This window comes from Tetrao urogallus (genome assembly GCF_951394365.1).
Source record: "Tetrao urogallus genome assembly, chromosome: 3".
NCBI classification, from domain to species: Eukaryota; Metazoa; Chordata; class Aves; order Galliformes; family Phasianidae; genus Tetrao; species Tetrao urogallus.
Genome location: NC_136815.1, coordinates 84,321,399 through 84,342,115, shown reverse-complemented (window position 1 = coordinate 84,342,115; position 20,717 = coordinate 84,321,399). Strand labels below are relative to the sequence as shown.

The following is a 20,717-nucleotide window of genomic DNA, read 5'->3' as shown; positions in this document are numbered from 1 at the left end:
GCTTTGCATTTTCATCTTCTTCTGATAAATTCACATAGCAAGATATGCTCCCAGTGATTATCTGTAATTCCACTGATAGATCAGTCATATATGAGAGAACAAAACCCAGTACACTTCCCAAAAGCTGCAATATTCAGCAGCATACCACTCCCTTGTAATTATTCCAGCTTTAACAGTAAAAGCACTGATTATCAAGAACCGTGAGCACAATGCAGTTCATATTTTGAATGAAAAAAAGCCATAAAAGTATTAGCAATGCCCATTTGTCTTCTCTCTGATGTGACTTTGTATGCCAGTGATTAACTCACTTGTGCAATACAGACACATCACTATAAAATAAACACATTACCACTCTAAGTAACAGATGAAAGTGAGACGCGCAGTACGTTAGCAGGATAATAATTATTCTGGTTTTGCTATCTGCAATAATTCCAAGCTAATTCCAAAACTGTACTGCTTTTATCTTTCATGTATGCTACCTTTTCTTATGTTATTGTACTCTAAAGATTCAGCATATATGCTACCGCTGTTTGGAGAGATGCCTAGGAAGGTATGATACATCAGTCAACTGATTTTTCTTCCACTCACCTGGTTGACACCTGCAGCTATTTGTGATGAGATTCTGCTTTCATTTACAATGGCAACAAATAGATTCCATGGATAGGAATGAAGATATTTAATGTCTCTAGCCAAAGGGCAAAAAGATCATTTATTCGGGTTATGAAAGAGCGGGTCCAGAGGAGGGCCACTGAGATGATCAGAGGGCTGGAGCACCTCTCCCATGAAGAAAGGTTGAGGGAACTGGGCTTCTTGAGCTCGGAGAAGAGAAGGCTCCAGGGAGACCTCATTGTGGCTTTTTAGTACTTGAAGGGGGCATATAAACAGGAGAGGGAACGGCTGTTTACAAGGCTGGATAGTGATAGGACAAGGGGGAATGGTTTTAAACTGAGACAGGGGAGGTTTAGGTTGGATATTAGGAGGAGGTTTTTCACTCAGAGGGTGGTGAAGCACTGGAACAGGTTGCCCAAGGAGGCTGTGGATGCCCCATCCCTGGAGGCATTCAAGGCCAGGCTGGATGTGGCTCTGGGCAGCCTGGTCTGCTAGTTGGCGACCCTGCACATAGCAGGGGGTTGGAAGTGGATGATCACTGTGGTCCTTTTCATCCCAGGCCATTCTATGATTCCATAAGTCACATCATCACCCGTGTGCTTGGCAACACTGATTCACAGCATATCGAGCCAAGTAGCCATTTTCAGTGCAGGCGTATGTAGAAGTTACAAAAAAATAAGCCTGTTAAAATAAGAAGGTCCAACTCTTTATAGAGCTGTCTTAAAACAATAATAATAACAGAAGCCTAGGCATCATTTTTTTTTATTAAATGATAAATAATAATCATCCACATAATAACAATCATTAGTAATTCATGCTAAGCCTGCGGTTTTAATGTCATTTTTGTTCTAAAAGCCTTGAATGATTTCTTTTGTAGCAATGCACACACAGTGACCGGGATGCTGGGTTGTGGTTTAGTGGGAAATATTGGTGACAGATGGCCAGCTGGACTGGATGATCTTGGAGGTCCGTTTCCAGCCTTGGTGATTCTCTGACTGATCGTCTGCATTCTCGAGTCAGCCTCTAACAGCTCCGAAGAGCCATCTAGCGATGGGAGACCAAAAGAAAATCGCAAGCCCGCACCGATGGCAGCAGGCTGCCACCTGCTGATGCGCGAGAAGCACTTCACTGAGCACAGCTGCCTTGCTAACAGCGACGGGACGAGAGGAACGGCCTCAGGCTGTGGCATGGGAGGCTCAGGATGGGTATCAGGAAAAAAATTCTTCTCATAAAGAGCTGTGAGGCACAGCAACGGCCCGCCCAGGGCACTGAGGAACGAGGACGCAGAGGCCAGAAGCGGCAACCCCGCCTCCACCCCCGTGAGCTCCAACCCGCCCATCTGAGCGGGCGGTGCCTGCGCATGCGCCGTGAGGAGCCCGTCCTGCTACTGTAGGTGCTGCGGGCCGGTGTGGGGGGGTTCCGCGTTCGGCTCCGCTCGCGTCCCTCTTCCGTTCGCCGGGCTCTCGGCCTCAGCTCGGCTTCCGTGAGCCGCGCCTCCCCTGTGCTGAGGCCGCGTGCTGCCCAGCGTGTCCCTGTCCCTACACGTGCCTCACAGACGGACGGCCGGCTTCGGCTCTGCGCTGCCGAAAGGCATTCTGCTGTATGGTTTCTGGCCGGTCTGGGTTTGATCCTACAAAGCAGTGAAAAAGTACTTAATTAAAAAAAAAAGAAAAAAAAAAACCCAAAGGAAAAAAAAAAACATCACGACCAAGTAGGCCTAGTGGATGTGGTGACTTGTTGCCAAAACGTGGTCTTTGTTGGTGTCTGCAGATGCTGCTGTGCGTTTTGGTGTATGGAGGAGTAGCTTAGTTTCACTGGAGAAGCCCTTCAAATCATAGCCCGTCTGCTCTGCCAGATAGCCTGCCAGCATTGCTGCCATCGCTGTGCTTAAAGGTTAAGGTCTTCTGTAACCCTTTGGATTGAAAATTAGAGCTTTGTTATATACGCAAGCCTGCAAGGGAGAACTGAGAATTGATACTTAAAAGGTGGAACATAAGAAAAGACGCGGTACTCACTGCAGCATTTTACTATTGTTTCCAGCATAGGGATGAGACGGTTGTGCCTCTCTACTACTGAAAGGATAAACTCCGCACTGTGCCTGTGTCTGATAGCAACGTGAGCGTTTAATCCAGATCTGCGACGTAAGAAGAGAGCTCGGTACGTTGCCTTGTGCTTTCCTGTCACCTCTGTGCTGCTGAGGCCAACGTCAGTTGGCCCTTGTCTCTGCTTGCCTCGTCTGGTGAGTTTGGAACCTGATGATTTGGTAACTTCTCTGCCTAGCAGCTGTATGCAGTTTGAGTCTCTGTACCCTAGATTTTGCAACTCATAAGTTGAATTACTGCTTTTCTCCAAAAGGAATCAGCCATGGCCGAAGACTCTCAAAGAAACTTCCGCTCGGTCTATTATGAAAAAGTGGGGTTTCGTGGAGTTGAAGAAAAGAAGTCACTGGAAATTTTGTTAAAAGATGACCGATTGGGCAAGTTGATTTCAATGTTTCCTCTATTGCTTTGGTGATTTGGCATGTGGATGGGGAGGGAGTCATGCATGGTGTATTGCTGCTGTGCTTAGAGCACATTAAAGTTTTACATCCTTTACCAAGGATTCTTTTTTTCTATCCTTTTCCATCTTTCCTATTTCATCTCTCAGTACAAGCAGTCCCTTGAGTTTCAAGGGTTTGAGAACCTGATTTTTAAAGAGTATCAAACATCTGCATGCTTGGCATTGTTGTTTTTTTCTATTCTGTCATTCTCTATGGTCAATAAGCTTAATTTTTTTTTTTTTTTTTTTAATGAAAACAGTTTCCATCTGAAAATATATTGTCTCCTGCTGTTAATTCCATCTAACCTTGTAACAGTGATGGTTTTGTTATTGATGCTTGTCTCTTATTAATGCCATATCTTTAATAGGATGGAAAGATAGATGTCCCTTTAGCAAAGTCCCTAATTGCTTTGAGATAGCAACACAGTTTACAAAATGATTATAAAAATGGTAGTTTCTTCCTGGTGAGATGTAGGGTAGCTTTAGTTGTATTGTAAATCAAGTCAATGCAGGTTGCCCAAGGAGGCTGTGGATGCCCCATCCCTGGAGGCATTCAAGGCCAGGCTGGATGTGGCTCTGGGCAGCCTGGTCTGCTGGTTGGTGGCCCTGCACATAGTGGAGGGGTTGAAGCTAGATTATCTTTGTGGTCCTTTTTGACCCAGGCCATTCTATGATTCGATGATTTTTTTCAGAGGAAATAGTGTTGCAGTTTATTAGACACATTCTATTCTCAACTGAACGAGTGAAAGCGTTTGTTAATAATATGCCATGTAAACATGGATTTTGATCCTAGTATTTGTCATATTTAGATAAGCAGAGACTCAAAACTGTTATTCTATTAAAACTTTTTTATCTTAAATTTTTATTTCTCTACAGATATTGAGAAGCTTTGCACCTTCAGTCAGAGGTTCCCTCTCCCATCCATGTATCGTATACTGGTGTGGAAGGTTCTTTTAGGTATGAAACAATATCTGAATAAAGCAGTGATTAAGCTTAAAAATCTTGGCAAGGTTTGCAAATGTATGTTTATGTTTTGGAGAAGTTGTGTTCTGTAAGATCTTGGTTTGAAGATTACTTCTGTTTTTTGTTTCTGGCTTTAAGTGATATTTGCTGTTTAAGAAGATATGAGGCTGGAGAAAGTATATAGCCCAGAAACCATGAAAAACAAAACACGAAGCATGCAGAGATTCTGTTCTCCTTGGAGTTTGATAATCATGTGATCAATTGAAAGGTGCTAATGACTTTTCACTAAGTGGTCAAGTGTGTTGGATTTACTGGATTTGAGATCATGACACTTGGAGACGGGGCAGATTGTGGAGGGTCCTGGAGTTCTGACTCACAAGAGGTATCAGGAGAGGTTCTCTTAGAGGGCTGAATGTAAGAAACGCTGCCAAATTGAGTGTGAAACAGGGTGCATGACTGAATCTTTGGAAGAGAAAGGTGATCTACTGCACTACTGATGGTTGAGCATCACGCCACTGTTGAAAAGCTTGAGTATGTCTTCTTCTTGTTCTTGGTGTCCACATGCCACTACACGTGGAGCTGGAAATAATGTATGAGAAAGCCTTATCTGAATTTTAAAGAATCTTTTAAAATGGTTTTCTCCTCCGCCCTCCCCAGTTTCCTGCAATTTAAGAATCATGCCTTCATAGTAATAGTTCACTTCGTACACCTCGATGTTGTCCCAGGTGACGTGGGATGTCAGAGATGTTTCTGTTGACCTCTCGTTCACATGTGACTCAGGATGGTGTTGAGGCTGAAATAGTTTCTAGACGTGCCAGTGTTGAGATTCTTTTGTTTGCCAAAAGGAGTCTTCTCTGTTTAAGAAAAGGAGTTGGCAGTGTGTAACATAACACAGATGTTAACTGCTTTTGGATCACATAAAAATGTCTTGCTCCGTCCCAGCTTTTGCAGTGCAAATAAGTTTGCAGTTGGGAAATAAAAGATAAGTTACTGTCTGTTGTGCTTGATACTAGACCTCAAGCATGTCATGGTTTAACACTTGGACAGCAATTCACCCCCCCTTCCCTTTAAATGAAATATGAAAGCAGCGGGTAGCCTGCTTTAAGACTGGGTTTTGAAGAATGTCTTGTTCTCATGGGTTTCTACAACAGGAAGAATTCTGCTCCATTGGTGATATGAAAATGGTGTTTCTTCATTGTGATGTTTCTAAGATCTTCTTTCTACTGTAGCCGGTGACAGCTTTGTTGTGAGCACTGCAAGATTCAGCTTTGAGTTAGAATCATAGAATCACAGAATGGCCTGGGTTGAGAAGGACCACAGTGATTATCCAGTTTCAAACCTCCTGCTTTGTGCAGGGTTACCAACCACCAGATCAGACTGCCAGGGCCACATCCAGCCTGGCCTTGAATGCCTCCAGGGGTGGAGAAGGAAACAAAGAAATGCTGAGCATTTCTTCTGGATGTCAGAAACAATTTTGTTTTCTCTGCCTCTCTACTTGGATGTATGCCTATCTGTTTTCTCTGTCGAGAAAGCCAAAAGCCCTGCATCAAAAGGTGCTTGGATGGTATTCTTAAATTCTAATCTGCAGTTGGTTCAACCACGTGGTTGATTTTGCTTCTAGGTGTGATTTTAGAGAGGATTAATTTCTGTAATACGGTGTGCAAAGGTGTTTCCAGCAGAGATCTAACATTAAATTAAGTAATAAAACTGTAATGTATAGCATCTTTGCATTAGTTAATTGTATGTATATTCTGTGCCAGGTCCTACATTTCCGTAGGCTGGAGTGTTAGTAGGAATTGAAGTTAGGCTCCTGGAAAGAGAGTTTTGATGTTTTTTTCTTTATGGATGCTTTTCTTTCTTCTTTATTATTATTATTATTATTATTATTTTTAGGAATTATTCCTCCTCACCATAAATCTCATGCTTTGGTGATGAACTACCGGAAGGAGCAGTACTGGGATATCCACCATGCTCTTCATGTAATTCGTTTTATCAGTGACTCTACCCCACAGGTAGATGTTTTCCTCCGCATACATCAACTGGAATCAGGCAAATTGCCTCGAAACTTGGCTTATCCTTTGGTAAGTTTCCATGCTAATAGTATTTATGTCACAGAATCATAAAATCACAAGGCTGGAAAGGATCTAGAACATCACCTAGTCCAATCGTTCTCCTATCATCATTACTTCCCTCTGAGCTACTAAAGCATATCTTGCAGCACCTCATTTAAATAATTTAAAAATTTTAGAGTAATTTGCTTTTAAATCCAGGTATTAATATTCTGCCTTCCTTTTTCTGTTAGTCTGAACTGATCTGGGTCTGTCATGTACTCTCATGTACTCTCTGGTTTACAGTATGCCCACTCGTGGGTAAACAGGTTTGTATTTTGTGTCTGTAGTGTGATGACAAGTGTGTGGGCTTCATATATAAGCCTCTGTAAAAGGAGAGGTGATGAAAGGAACCATGAACTTTCTGAAGGAGCCATTGCCTTATTTTTTATGTTCACTTTCCATGCTCACTCGAGCCCAGCTTTATTACTCTTTATAGAATAGAGTGTATCTGTGGAATAGTTAGCTCAGCTCTGTCCTGTGTGCAGTCACACCTGGAACTGTGTTTTAGGCATCCTCATAGTTCTTGTACCGAGGATCTTTTCTTCTGGAGAAAATGAAGTAGTGTGCCCATCACACACTTCTAGATTTGTATTGTGGGGAATAACAGACTCATCATCTGGAAAAGTTGCTTATTTGTCTCTGGGAAGGTGTTTTATCTCAAATCAAATAAATAAGATGAAGGCAGCTCATGGCTGCCTTCTTTTCTTCTGTAATTAATATCCATGACAATGGTGTTTGAAGGGCCTGTTTGGCAAGGGAAAGGAAAAAAAATCTGCTGGTTTAAAATGTGGGTTATAGAAGTAGGAATATTGCAGTGCCATCAGGAGATGAATTGTCATTTGAGAATATTTGGGAACTTTGAATCGCAGTTGATCCAAACTCCTGTTGAATGATTTGTTTTAAAAACAAGACAAATCTTATTTGTTCTTCTTTATTAGATATCTGTCACTATAATGCAGCTGTTTCCCAGTGCTTTATTTATAAATATGTCAGGGACAGCTGGCATCTCTCTTTATATACTTAGATTCCATTTTCTTTTTTGCCAAGAGCAGGGAAAAGGAATGTACAGATAATGTGAGTTGTACAGTCTAATTCTGCTGTGTGTTTAGTTCGTTTTTCACTTTGTTTTCCAGGAACCAGAAGATGAAGTGTTTCTTGCAATTGCTAAGGCAATGGAGGAAATGGTGGAGGATCCTATAGAATGCTATTGGCTTGTCAGTTGCTTTGTGAATCAGCTTAACAGCAAGCACAAAGATTCATTACAACAACTAGTAAGGATAAAATACTTCTGTGTGTGTGTGTGTGTTAGAGAAAGAGAGAGAGGAAGAGGAAAACTGTAAGAGGGAAAGAAGTAAACAAGTCCTGGGAAGCATGCTTTCTGAGCATTCTGGTAGGCACAATGAATAGAGACAGCTGGAGTGTCAGGCCAGTACCTGTGGATTCTGTTCTGGCAGCAGTTCCAAGTGGAAGGAGCAGAGCTTTTGGAATTGTGGCTGTGTTATCTGATAGGTCACTTTGCCTAAAGTAACGTTAGAAAAAAATTGGTTTTGTTTGCTACATTGTAGTTCTCAATTACGTTTTTTTTTTTAAGCTTACATTTAAGCTTACATTGCATTTAGATGAGTTATTTCTCAGTCACTTTGAAGTTTTGTTTAAAACAAAGATGTAAGAAGCTTAAGAACATTTAGATTCATGTCTGCTGCTTTTCTGGCTTGTCCTTCAGAGTCCAATACTGCTCACCCAACACTGGGTGATAATGAGGCAAAGCACAACATTTTCTAGAAGCTATGTGCCTCAATTACATAGGGAGTATCCCTAAGATGTCATTGTGATACACACATTGTACCAAGGCTGATGGATAAAGGAAGTGTTTTTGTCTTTGACAACTACATTAACTCCTTATCTTATTATGACAAAAAGTCTAAAGACACTCCAGGATTTATGAAAACATGCATTGTCTTACATTAGAGCTTGAGCAAAATGATAACCATTCACATTTTTAAGCCTATTTGTGTGTTTGTCTGTTGCCCTTTCTATGCATGTTTTGCTTTTAAACAAGAAATACATGCCCAGATTTTTATTTATTGCACAGGGATTTAGTCTGATAATTGATTTTCTTGGTTTTGGTGCACTGTGTGTAGGTTGTTAGGCTGTGTGCTAAGGCAGTGAGCTTCAAGGTGGATGAAACTCAGTGTTACTTGTGAGGACAACAGTAATTAGTGCAGAGGGAATCTCTGCATTGCCTTAAGCTCTCCAACACCTGCATTAGGGAAGAGTGCATGTATGTTTTTGAAGTCCTGCTGGTGGTCAGCAATTTAAGGAACCTAACTTTTGCCCTTCCTTTCTCAGCCAAAAATTCTGGAGCAGTATTTAAACATTGAAGACAGTAGGCTTCTGATGCATCTGAAGGCATGTGCTGCGATGAGCAAGCTCCCTTATGATCTCTGGTTTAAGAAGTGTTTTGCAGGCTGTTTACCTGAGTCCAGTTTACAGAGGCAAGATTATTTTTTTTTCCTTTCTATTTGTAATTCCATAGTAATTTTAAATTGCTGTTACCACATGCATTTTACCTGTTGTGTAGTTATGGAGTTAGCTTCATTGGTGACTTGAAAATGACACAGTTTTGTTTTGTTCTACTTGTTACTGATACAAGACAAGCTGTTTGTGATCTCTTCTAGCAAGGAAGCTGAATGTAGCAATTTATTCCCTAAGGCACTTGTCACCTCCTAGGATTTAGAACTTCTAATCCCCTATTAGTGATAGATAGCTGAAAGGAGTCAGTTCTCAGGCTTTTAAACTGAAATCCTTGCTTGGGGAGCAATGGTAATACTGTATCATTATCAGATGAAATAGATTTGGGTAATGTTTATTTGAGCAAAACAATATTAGGGCATCACTAGGTTAGTGAAGTCCTTATTCTGCAGTTTGCAGTTTCAGCATTGCCCTGTGTGTGGCGTGCTTGTTGTTATATGGCAGGTTCTGCCCACCAAGCACCTGTAAGCAGTCTGTTCTGTGTGTTGTGGCTCTATAATATGGAGGCTAAAAGCTTTTACTCTTGCTTTAGCTACAGAATCAGAGCATTGGAACTTCTGGTGGCACAACAGTTCTATTTACCCACAATTTGTATGACAACATGATAGATGTGCACTTTGCCTTTGCCAGTTTAGGTTTCTACATTATTCAGTTGTAATCAAAATGGCCATATTTGCTAAGGAAATAACATACTTTGTGGGCAGCGTGTGACAGATGAACTTAATTAATGCTTGGAGATTCAGTTTGGATTAGAATCTGAAAGCCCGAATGCTTATCTGAAATGCATCCAAATGGCAGTATTAGAACTGCTGAGAACTGCAAACAGCTCCCCGGTTCTCCTGTGAGTTTTACTTAATTTTTCAAGTGGCAGCTGATTTGAGCGTGGTGTTTTATGATTTAATTTAACTTCTGATTTAATACTGTATTTCTTAGAGAGGTTGCTTGCTTTGTCTAAGTTGTAGCCCTCTCTGCCAGGCAGCAAAACTGAAATTTCATCTTTTTTTTTCCTAAGATGCACAAGATTTGTGTACACTGTACAGAAATTTTATCCAGTAATGGTGAGATGAAGTGTACATAAGGCCAGCTGTGTTCCTGACAGGTTGTCATTTGGTGTACGTACTCTTACAGTGCACTCCTATGCTTAACCATAGCTAGAAATTGCACATCAATTTATTTTAAGTGGATTTGGAAAACTAACGTAGAGAGCTTTCATGTAGAAACTTCCTTTGAGCTTATGCAGTGTTTTTGCTCTGCTTGCCCTGATGAAACTGACAAAAATGTGACTTGAAAGGTTTGAAAAGTAGACACTGTATGACAGCAGCAAACATTCCATATTATGAATTAAGAAAGACTTTGCTTAAAGGGGTGATGGATCTCTCATCTGGCCTTTGAAGCTCATTATGCCTGCATTGTGTTCTCATGGCACTCCAGGCTGAAGTGCAAGTTCTTCCAAGAGAAGAGGTCATGCCAAAATTGAATTGTCTTTTGAAGAAACACACCTGCAGATCCGAGTTTATAGGTGGGCTGTAGGAGATGTTTTCCAGTTACTGTATTCAGAGATTATAGAGAATGGTGTGTGATCTCTGTCTCCTGTGGTTTTGTTTGAAAGGAGAAACACTTTTCACAAGTACCTGAATGGATTAAAGAAAAGTAATCCTCAGAAGGTCTTTCTGACACAGCTCTTCAATGTGAAGAACTGAAAATAATGCAGGAACATTAAAGCTGCCATCTGACAGATGGTCTCACACCGGTTTTGGATAATCTTTCATCCCGTGTCTGTTGAGTTGGGCCTGAAATAGAGCTGCTGGATGAAGGGTTTCAAATTGTTGCAGGCTGTTTTAGTACTGTGAATCTCTCCCAGTAGCTGTAGAGGTTCTGTTGCTAAAGAATATGCATTCTGTGAAGGCCTGGTCTTCTGGTTTCCTTAAAACTGTGAGGTCCAAGCCTGGCTCTTACAGGTGGTAGGAGTGCTTTGTAGTTCTGAGAGACTCTGTGCACAGTGGAATGAGTTGCAACACTTAAATTTGGTACAAGGAACAACTATTAAACATTATGGCCTGTATCTTGCTGATAATTATATCTTCTAGAGAAATGACTTGGAATATTTTGCTGCTTGAGATGTAGTGATTGAGGATTTCATTCTTCTGAGTGTTCATTTACCTGACTATTTGAAGAATCTCATTATTGAGCATGCTAGCAAATTGTTTCCTTTTTTTGCACTAGGAAAAATTCTCACCCTTACCACACCATATGGAATAGTTGTCACAGTTCAGGCTGTTAAAACATGATTTGCTTTTTGCACTTGAGCTTGTAAGCAGTTCCATTTCTAAACAAGGACATGCCATATTAATACATTTGCTTACCATCACTCAGTACAGATTGAAGAACTGATAAAATATCTTTCATTGACTGACTGACTGAAAAATTCAATATACTTACTGCTAGTCAGGAAAACAATCTGAAAAAGGTAATTGTACAAACACTGTTCTAGCAGATATACAAGCAGATAAAGACTACAGTAATGCTTAGTGATTCCTTTATCATTTCTTTTTGCAGGGTTTGGGACAAAGTTATTAGTGGATCCTGCAAAATTCTCGTTTTTGTTGCTTTGGAGATATTGTTAACCTTTAAAATGAAGATAATCGCGCTGACCACTGCAGAAAAGATCACCCAGTTTTTGGAAAATGTAAGTGAAATGTAACATTACACTCTGTGCTGTGCAATTACCTCACATGGCCCATAAAAATGTCTTTTGGCCTCGGTCATTTGTTGTTTTAAACATACCAGAAGAAGGGATGAGAGGAATAGTTTCTGTCAGGAGGTAAGGCTTCCATAGAATGAAGGGATTGTAGGCTCTGGGTAATATGTTATTTATGTTTGTGCAGATTTGACACCATTCCTTCTGATAATAACGTGTTGTTTTTTTTTTTTTTCTTGTAAAAATAAGCATGGATGAAGTTGGATTAATTTTTCCAGAACCTCTTACCAGGACTGGTGTCTTGCACCCCTTCTGTTCCTTTTCTGGGCATGAACCTGTAGGCTCAGCGCATGCTTTTTGTTGTTTTGGCATTGGGATCTTAAACCTAGCCCTGAACTTTCCCTTTGTGGAAAGACATGAGTGTGACAGCAGGGTTGTAGGAGCCTCATGTGACCTAGGGTAGCTGGATTGGATGTGTTTATGGTCGTGGATGGGCCAGTGTAAGTCCTGTCTGATGACAGATGAGGGGTGTAAAGTAAGAGAACCTTGGGTTCTCCTGTTTTGTGTCTAAAGCTTGGGGGTGCTTGTAGGATGTGAGGGATGCTAGGGCAGGGAGGTGGGACTGTAGTTTCTCTTTGTATAAAGAGATGAAATTTGAATTGGAGATTCAAAATCTGTATTTAAAATGAAACAGTCCACATAAAATGCATTGACAAGGCATCTTAACTCAATCTTTTGTAGATTCCTCAAGATAACACTGATGCTATTGTCAGCAAAGCTGTAGATCTGTGGCGCACACACTGTGGGACTCCAGCACACTCTGTCTGACAACTTTCCCCACTTATGACAGCTTGGAAAAAAAAGCATTTAAAAAATTTCCTCTTGCTGTTCTTCCCTCTTTGTGGTGTAATGTTCTTCCTTTCCTCTCCAATTCGAAGATGCTATTAAAGCATTTCACGGCATAGCGCTCAATGTTTTTCAATAAATATGGATGGAGTGAAAATACTGAGTGGTGATATGATGATGCCTAGGGCATTTTAATCCAGCCAGCTACACTATTCTGATTGCACAATGTGTTCTATGGCTTTTGGGGAAGTAAATGTAACTCCTGGAGCAAGGTAAGTAGGCTTGTAGAAAATACTTCTGTATGCCAGCTTATACTTGATAGAACTAGTTACTACTTGGAGGTGCTTTTAAGGTGAATGCGTAGTATCTCTTATTCTGCTGGAACTCAGTGGTGAACAAAGCATGTTCTTTGCTGGAAATTTCAAAGTACTCTATCAAAACCATAGATTTGCAGGTAAATGCAAAAGAGGCATCATGAATTTGAGACAGAGAAAGACATCACAGTGACCAGGTGAGTCGTATTTTTCTGAAATATCTTAGAAGTGTTTTCTTCCTGTCTGCCAGTGAACTGTTATGGCTGTACTTTGTTTGTGCTCAGTGAAAAATGCTCTTGAGAGGTGCTCAGTGGTTTGGCCGAATTAAATATTACTCTGCAAATAATGAAGAGCTTTTCTTTCTCATAAGTTTGTAGTCAATCTGCAATCTTAACAATCTTAAATCTTGACAAAGGAGGAGGCATCTTTGGAGTGTCTGGATATTTGGATAGTAGATGTACTGAAGAATTATTATTTGAAAAGAAAACACTGCTATGTGTAAAGCAGGAGCTTTGGCCACCTGCTGGTTTCCTCATTTTATAATGGCAAAATGATGTGGCCAGTAAGTCCTCATCTCATTTAGGTTCATGATTTGAAGTGTTTCTAAGGGAGGCTGTGTCTGGGACAGGACCTGTCCTGTTCAGCTTCTTTATCAGTGATGTAGGACAAGTGATGGAGTGCTTATTCCATTTAACATCTGCAGGTGAAACCAGACTGAGCGTTGATTATCAGGTGATACAGCAGTGGCAGGACTGTAGGTGTAAGCTGAAATGAGGGTTTTCAGGCTATAGGGAAAATTTTTTCCCCCATGAGGACAGTCAAGCAGTAGATACAGCTCATAGAAATTGTACAGTTTCCACTTTTGGGAGATTTCCAAGTTCCAACTGGTCATATTCCTGAGCAGTTTGGTCTTACCCCTTAGCAGGCCTTGCTTTGAGCAGGTTAGATGAGAGACATGCAGAGTCCTTTCCAGCCTGATGTACCTTGTGATCTGTCCTATACTGAAGTGTAACTTTAGGCAAGTATGGAAGAAATCAGTGAAAGGAGTAATTACAATTCAGAATTGCAGGCAAGTAATAAAAATACCACTGAGCATGACTCAGGGACTACATAGATATTTCATATTTACTGCATTTATTTGTTGTGGCTTGAATTTCTTGTTGTTTTATGCTTGTTTGGTTTAGTTTGCAGAATAAGTTAGATGCAGAAATGTAACTTATGATGCAGGTAAAAGCAGAGAGTGATTGGCCACATGTGCAGGTTGCTGGAGAACTAATCCTGTAGAAGTGTAAAATTACATTTCCACACCTCATACAGACCACAGAATCATGTATAAGAATACCTTACTTGGTTATTTGACTCAGAGGTGCTTCTATGCCAAGTACATTTGCTGCTCCTCAAAGAGTGTATTTAGTTTGTACTCGGGGCAGACTTCAGATGCTTTAGACATTTAAATTTGTTTCAAACTAGGTCAGGTTTACTTTCCAGCAGGTTAGCTGGGGAAGTGTGGAGCTCAGCTCAGGTTATAGGAAAGAATCTGGTGAGATGATCTGTGTGAGATTTTGAATGCTGCCCTTAGTGCTCCTGAAATGCCTGAGTCTGCCCCATTCAGAAAAAGCTTGTTTGTGTCTGCTTTGATAGCACTGCTGTGTCTGCATTGTAGTGTAGTGTAATCCATTCAGCTCACTTCAAAAAGGAGCTTGTTTTTCCAGAGTAGGTGTGAAAGCTGAGTAATGTGGTTAAGAAAGAGTGTATATGTTCTGTGAATAACAGCACTTCTTTCTGTACCATTCAGTGCACAAGTTTTTCAAATAAGCAGCAGTGGTGCAGTCAGAGAGTGCTTATTTGAACATTTTTCCCTTAGGATGCACAGCTTACTAAAAGTAAGTTATGTATGCATTATTCCAGCCTTTACACTGCAGATTAGTAAAAAAAAAAAAACCACTCACACAAAAAACAAAAGCCAAGCACTGATGATGCGGAAGGTGTTCAGCAGTTTCAGTGCTGAAAGGGAATCAATAACTCATATTCTGTGAAGAGAGAAGCCCTGAAGCAAGATTAAAAGTGCCACTCAGTGTTACTGCTTTCAGACTAGTCAGAACGTATTCCTCCAATCACCGTTGGACTGAAAGCTGAAAGTTTATTTTTAAACTTTCTGCTTTTAATTTGGAGAATCCTTCTCAATCAGTGAGTAACCCTGGAGCTGCTCTGACAGGCACAGAATTGGCTCAGCATCACAGACTGGCTGAGGTTGGACAGGACTGCAGCAGGTCGTGATTTAGCGGAGGGTTGTTACAGTTAGGGTAGGTTGTGGTTGGACTTGCTGATCTTTAAGATCTTTTCCAACCTGAGCAAATCTATGATTCTATGCAAAGAAATAGCAGGATTATTTCTATAACCAAATACATTATTTATTCTGGACTATGCTGAAGAAAGGAAGCTCTCCAGAGAATGAATAATGGCTCATCTCCATGCTGCTTTCACTGATCTTAGTAGATGTTTGTGTATATCTTAATCTGCAGCTTTTACTTTGGATTTGTGAGGCATATGGTTTATCCACAAAAAAAAAAACCCCACCAAACCTTACTGACTTCTTAAGAGGTTGAAAGTTTGAATGTGGCTTACTAATTTGTTTATAGTAACATCTGCTCAGTTGAATGTAATACTTTAGTTCTGAAGCCTGCTTTCTAAGAGAATGGGAGAAATGTGAGTTGTCACTGCTCCCTTCGTGTAATGAGCAGATTTGAGTTCAAAGCAAGAGTCTTTATAGTCCCAGCTTAGAACAGAGTCTGCCTTTGGCAAGTGGGGAACAGTTTCTCTCACAGGGAGATGAGGCACTGGCAAAGGCTGTCCAGAGAAGCTGTTGGGTGCCCAATCCCTGGATGGTGACCATGTTGGATAAAGGTTAGTCTAGTGGGAGGTGTCCAGAGGGCTTGGAACTAAGCAGTCTTTAAGGTCCCTTCCCACCAAACCATTCTGTCATTCTATGATATGCTGCTAACATTTGCTCTTTGTCCTTTTGCACTAAAGCACTGCTATAAATGCAGTTTCTAGATGTACGTTTTTAGTGGACAATCCCAATTTGGTCACTTAGCTACTACAGATCATTATTGTCACAGTTTCCTTTCAGTTTCACATAGTTGTGCGCCCTACTGAAATCCCTCGCTAAGTAATTCAAGGAAAATGGTTAGCTTTCAAATTTGTTTTCTTTTCACCCAGTGTCTTTACAGGAGCATGTTGATGAGTCATCCGGCAGTCATTTTTCTTCTTTCCTGAGAACCTTGAAACTTATTTTTTTTTCTTTATTTACGTTGTTTCTGCTTGACTGACTGAGCATGTAACTGCTTACTGCCCACTTGTTTCTCCATACAGAACTAGCAGCTTAGTTGTATTTTTTTTTTCCTTTTTCTTTCCCCAGAGACAATAGAAACAACACTGGAGCACTCACTTTGGAGAGTGAAAGCCCCTCCCTCTTCTTCCCATGCCAAATATCTTTGTGGACTTTGCTTTGATCTAGTTCTCCCCTCAAGCAGTGCCTTCCCTCCAGAGAGGTTGAGAGGAATGCCACATCTGTGCTCACCCATGTTGCATGCACCAGTTCTTGTTCAGTTACAGTCCAAATAACTGATGGAAATTCCAGATAAGAAAAGTAATGGCAGATGTCAGAGGATGGTGCTTTAAAAATGATCACAGAATCACAGAATGGTTTGGGTTGGAAGGGACCTGGAAGATCATCTGGTTCCAACCCCCTGCTATAGGCAGGGACGCCTCCCACTGGACCAGGTTGCTCACAGCCCCATCCAGCCCAGCCTTGAATACTTCCAGGGAAGGAACATCCATATTGTGTCTGGGCAACCAGTTCTAGTATCTCACCACCCTCACAGTAAAGAATTTATTTCTAATATGTACTTGAAATGATGAGTAATTTGAACTCCAGTGAAGGGCTTGAAAACATGGAAAGAAATGGAGGAGAGTGTGGAGTTAAGTGCCTGAGATAATAACTCAGAGGTTGGTAAAGTAACAGTGATACATCAGGCGTCTGTGGGTAGGAGATCAGCTGGTAAAAACTGGGTTCGTGTTGCATGAGGGATGCTTTCACAATGTAGTTACCTTTACAAGATAGCTGCTTAGGCCTGAGTGTCCTAGTGGTTCTTAAGTTTGTTGTTATGGCTGGAAATCCCTGTGCTGAAGAAGAGCCCTACTGCTCTGTGTGCTATCCTGCCTCACCTCGAGCTGGACAGGGCAAGTTGGTATCCAATAATGGATTTCACAAAAGCCAGTCCAAAACTCTATATTTTCCTAGCTGAGTAGCGCAGTGAAATGCTCTCTGTTAGGCTTTTGGTACAAGAGAGTATGGGGGAATGGAGTTGCTTCTCTTTCATATGCTAATCGTTAATCCAGGTTATTGGTGGAGACCTCTGGGAAAGGAATCTGCCTGGGTAGGTGTCCTGTCCAGTGCTGTCTACTGCCTCTACTGCAGTAGTCCGCATTAGGAGAGGTGGAAATGCTCCTCACCTGGGGCTGCAAAAACAGCAGATTAACTGTGTGTGTTTGGAGCTAGCTTCTAGCTGCCACCAGGCAGGTTTGATGAATCCACTTGAAGAATCTCCTTGATGAAACTTGGACACTCATCAAATAGAAGCAACTATTGTATTTCATGTCACTGTAACAACAGATATCAGAAGAGAGACTGCAAGCTGCACCTTGCTGTTGGGTGTTTCTGTGGGCTTACCATCAGAGGGCACATCTCTCAAAGTGGTTTGAAGCAGCTGATAAAGGTGAGCTGGATCCTGGAGGCTGCGTCTGATGGAGAGAGCCGACTTTTTTTCAACCCTTCTCTCAGTTTCCTGCCTGCAGGTGGCATTAGATAGCAATTTGATTGCAGGTAATGAGAGGACTTCGCTGAATACATGTCTCTCTTTCCTGAGGCTAGTTTTACAAAAAGCTGAAGTGAAAATGTAAAAACACAGCCCTGGTGTAGGGATCCTTGTGGAAGAGGTTGGCTTCTCACATTCCTTGTACATTGCAGCCCTACCAATGTATATATATATTTAATGCACCGAAATTCCTGTATGTAACTAAAACACGATCTGATCCTGCTTTGGAATCAGTAGGTAGTTGGGGGAAAGGGGATCTTTAGTCAAAACCGATGATTTAAAAAAAAAAAACACTTACTCATCCACATCTCCTAGGATAGCTACGGACTTGTTGGCTTCTAGAATGGGAAATACACACAAACAACTGGAAGGAGGTGAGTGAAAACATACCTGAATGGAAGCAAACAGAGAAGCCCAGTACCAGCGTTTTGATCATGGTATGTATCTGTGCCAGCAACACAGATCAGCAGAATTTGGTCAGTTAAAGTAATTAGCTTCCCAGCTATTGAAACTACTGGGATTTGGGTTGGAGAAATCAGAGGATGGAAAGGCCACGTGAATGTAGTGGGATGGGCAGGTATGGCTGCTTTGCTGAACAGCAATAATGCTTGTACTACTAACAGGCATTTTCCTCTAATCACACTGTGATGTTTTTAGATCTCTATGTGTGTGCCTACTGCAGACTGCCGATTTTGTTCTTTCTTCATTAGCCTGGTGTCGGTACAGCTTTGGAGCCGAGCTGAATCATTGTCCCTTGTCCACATTCACTGAACCGAGAGGCTCAGCCAACGCAATTGCAATGGCCCATAGACCTGTCCTGGTAAGGCCAGCCTCTGCCATGCAGGGAGCAGGGGACTGCTGCCTTCAGCTGTGCCAGTCACTGGGACAGTGTAAGAAAGCACACAGATACTTGAATTTTTTTTTTTTTAAATGATTTTTTTTTAAGAAACTGCATACATCAGGGACAAACAATAATTTAAATAGCATGCAGTTTCAGTATGTACAAAACCTAGGACATAGAGATCCAGCTTAATTTTTTTTCTAGTTATTTACATTGTTTTCATACAGCCATAATCTGTTAAATTACAATACTGGAAGAGCACATGATTGACAGCCACCACACTCACTCCTATACAAAGACAAACTATATACATACACTTGGATATCAACTGGCAAATGCAACTGGTGCAGGAGTAACTGGGACACATGGGAAAGCAGGTAGTGTGCCCGTCACCTCCTCTTTGCTTACAGAAGTTGTTCCAAGCTCAAGCAGGCTGAACACCTGGGAAAAATTATTTGTCCCCTTTTTTCTTTCCTGATTTTTTTTTTTTTTTTTTATCAGCGTAGTCATTTCCCATGGCTATTCAAAGTGATGGTATTTGCAGGCACGTTAGGGAGCCCCTGTCCACATATAACTACGGGTTTTCCATCTTGCCCTTTTTTGTGTGAATGCAAGCGTTAATGTAACTAGGCAGGCTGGAAGTGCTCCCACTCTTGGTCTGCAGTGTTTCCACTGTACAGATGGCACAGTAGAAATAGTGGATGGTGAGTTTGGTGGCCAGTTGCAGTGGTGATGAAGTGCTGTGGTTTTACATGTAAACCTTAGGCTGAAATGTATCTGTGGAATGGGCTTACTACCAAGCTTCAGCTGACATAAAATTGTTAATAAAAATCTATTATATTATTTTTTTCCTTCTTCCTCTTTCAGTAACGTCTAGAGTGTGCACCTGGAACTGTCCAGACCAATTGTCTGAGCCCTATCCCAGGGAGCATCAAGCCTAAAACTATTTCAGCATGCAAGTACTTAACCAATGGTGCCTAGGGTGGAGAAAGGCCACAACACCGACCTTCCCCCTTGATCCTGAGTCCTTTGCCAGGTCCCTGTCGTCCAGCCCTGGCAAGAGTGTGGGTGAGAACTCAGTGCCAATGTTGTGCTACCTTGCCATTGCTTTTTTCCAAATCATAGAGCTTTCATCTAGAAGTTCTGCAGTTGCTGTTTCAATTCTTTCTTCCTTCCTGCTCATTTTCCAGCTCATCTTTCAACAGGCTATAGGATAGGTCTTGTTACTTGTACATTTTAAGTATGAATAACCCACAATTCAGCAGATAATAAAAAAAAAACTTGACTCTCGTATATTATTACATCCATTATCAGCCCTGGAATACCAGTTTTTGTTCTGTGTTGACTTTTTCCATTCTCTAAATGTGATGTAGTTTATTGCTACTGCTAATCTCTTCCTAATATGAATGAGAATGACTGGTGGTAACTGAGTCTTCAGCAGGAATGCTGTCTTTACATAATCCAACTTCCCAAGAATGACAGAGTTGGGTCTGCCCATTGAGGACATGCTGTGATATGCAGGCACTGACAAGTTCTTGAAGAATGCCTTGTCATAGAATAACTTTGCAAAATACCCCAAACTGCTGGAGCTAAAGCCAGGCGAGGTGCCAGTTCTGCAGTGCTTACTGATGTCTAAACACTTCATAGTGCTGTTTCTTCCTCTTCCTTCTCCTTTTCAGTAACAGGCTATACTTATGAGTTGGGGGAAATCCAGCAGTTCTTCCACTGTTTCCTTGTGTCTGCTTGGACTGTTAGAAGTGAATATAATTAAGAAATAAAATAAAAGCATTGCCCTGGGGACAACGTGAATGCTGAGGCAGCCAGAGGTCAGCAAAAACTTGCCTTGGGCCCATTGGCCAAAGGCCTGGTGGCTGGTGACTGACCAGCATTTATTGGCACCTGGCTGTTATGCCCCTTAACCACTGCTGTAGGGCTTGTTTAGGCTACCAGCTGGCAGAGGTGGGTGCTGTCAGGGTCAGTAGCAGTATGAGATGTTGCCCACAGACTACCCATTCCCCTGTAGACGTTAGCACTGACAACAGCCTGCTACTTCTACCTCTTTTCTCTTCATTTTAATAATCAAAAAAATAAAATAAAAATCTCCTTTCCCTCCCACTAGCCTATTCCATCCTGCAATCTCTGTCACTGCTCTCCTTCCCATTCATACTGAACCTCTAGGCTCATGAAGCAACGGTCCTATAGGCACCATAGGCAGGGAAGAGGAGGGCTGGTTGCTCCTCAGCCATTCTGCAGAGCCCCTTCCTGCTGCTGTGTGGTTAAAAGCCTAGAGGCTTTTTTTCCCCTTTCTTAAAGCCTGTGATGCAGTCTTGTTACATATATGTGTGAATAAATTCAACCACCATGATCCCCAGCTTTTCAAGAACATAA

At 41.5% G+C, this 20,717-nt stretch overlaps 1 protein-coding gene across 1 annotated transcript; it reads left to right on the top strand.

Annotated features, from left to right (window-relative positions):
• Positions 1 to 2,973: 2,973 nt before the first annotated feature.
• Positions 2,974 to 12,279, top strand: LOC306944564 (TBC1 domain family member 7-like; the record flags this gene model as incomplete). Its single annotated transcript, XM_079533129.1, has 7 exons — positions 2,974 to 3,085; positions 4,024 to 4,104; positions 6,004 to 6,191; positions 7,355 to 7,492; positions 8,571 to 8,716; positions 11,310 to 11,439; positions 12,193 to 12,279. 7 exons carry the CDS (start codon positions 2,974 to 2,976, stop codon positions 12,277 to 12,279), a joined length of 882 nt encoding a protein of 293 aa, XP_079389255.1.
• Between the last annotated feature and the right edge of the window lie 8,438 nt (positions 12,280 to 20,717).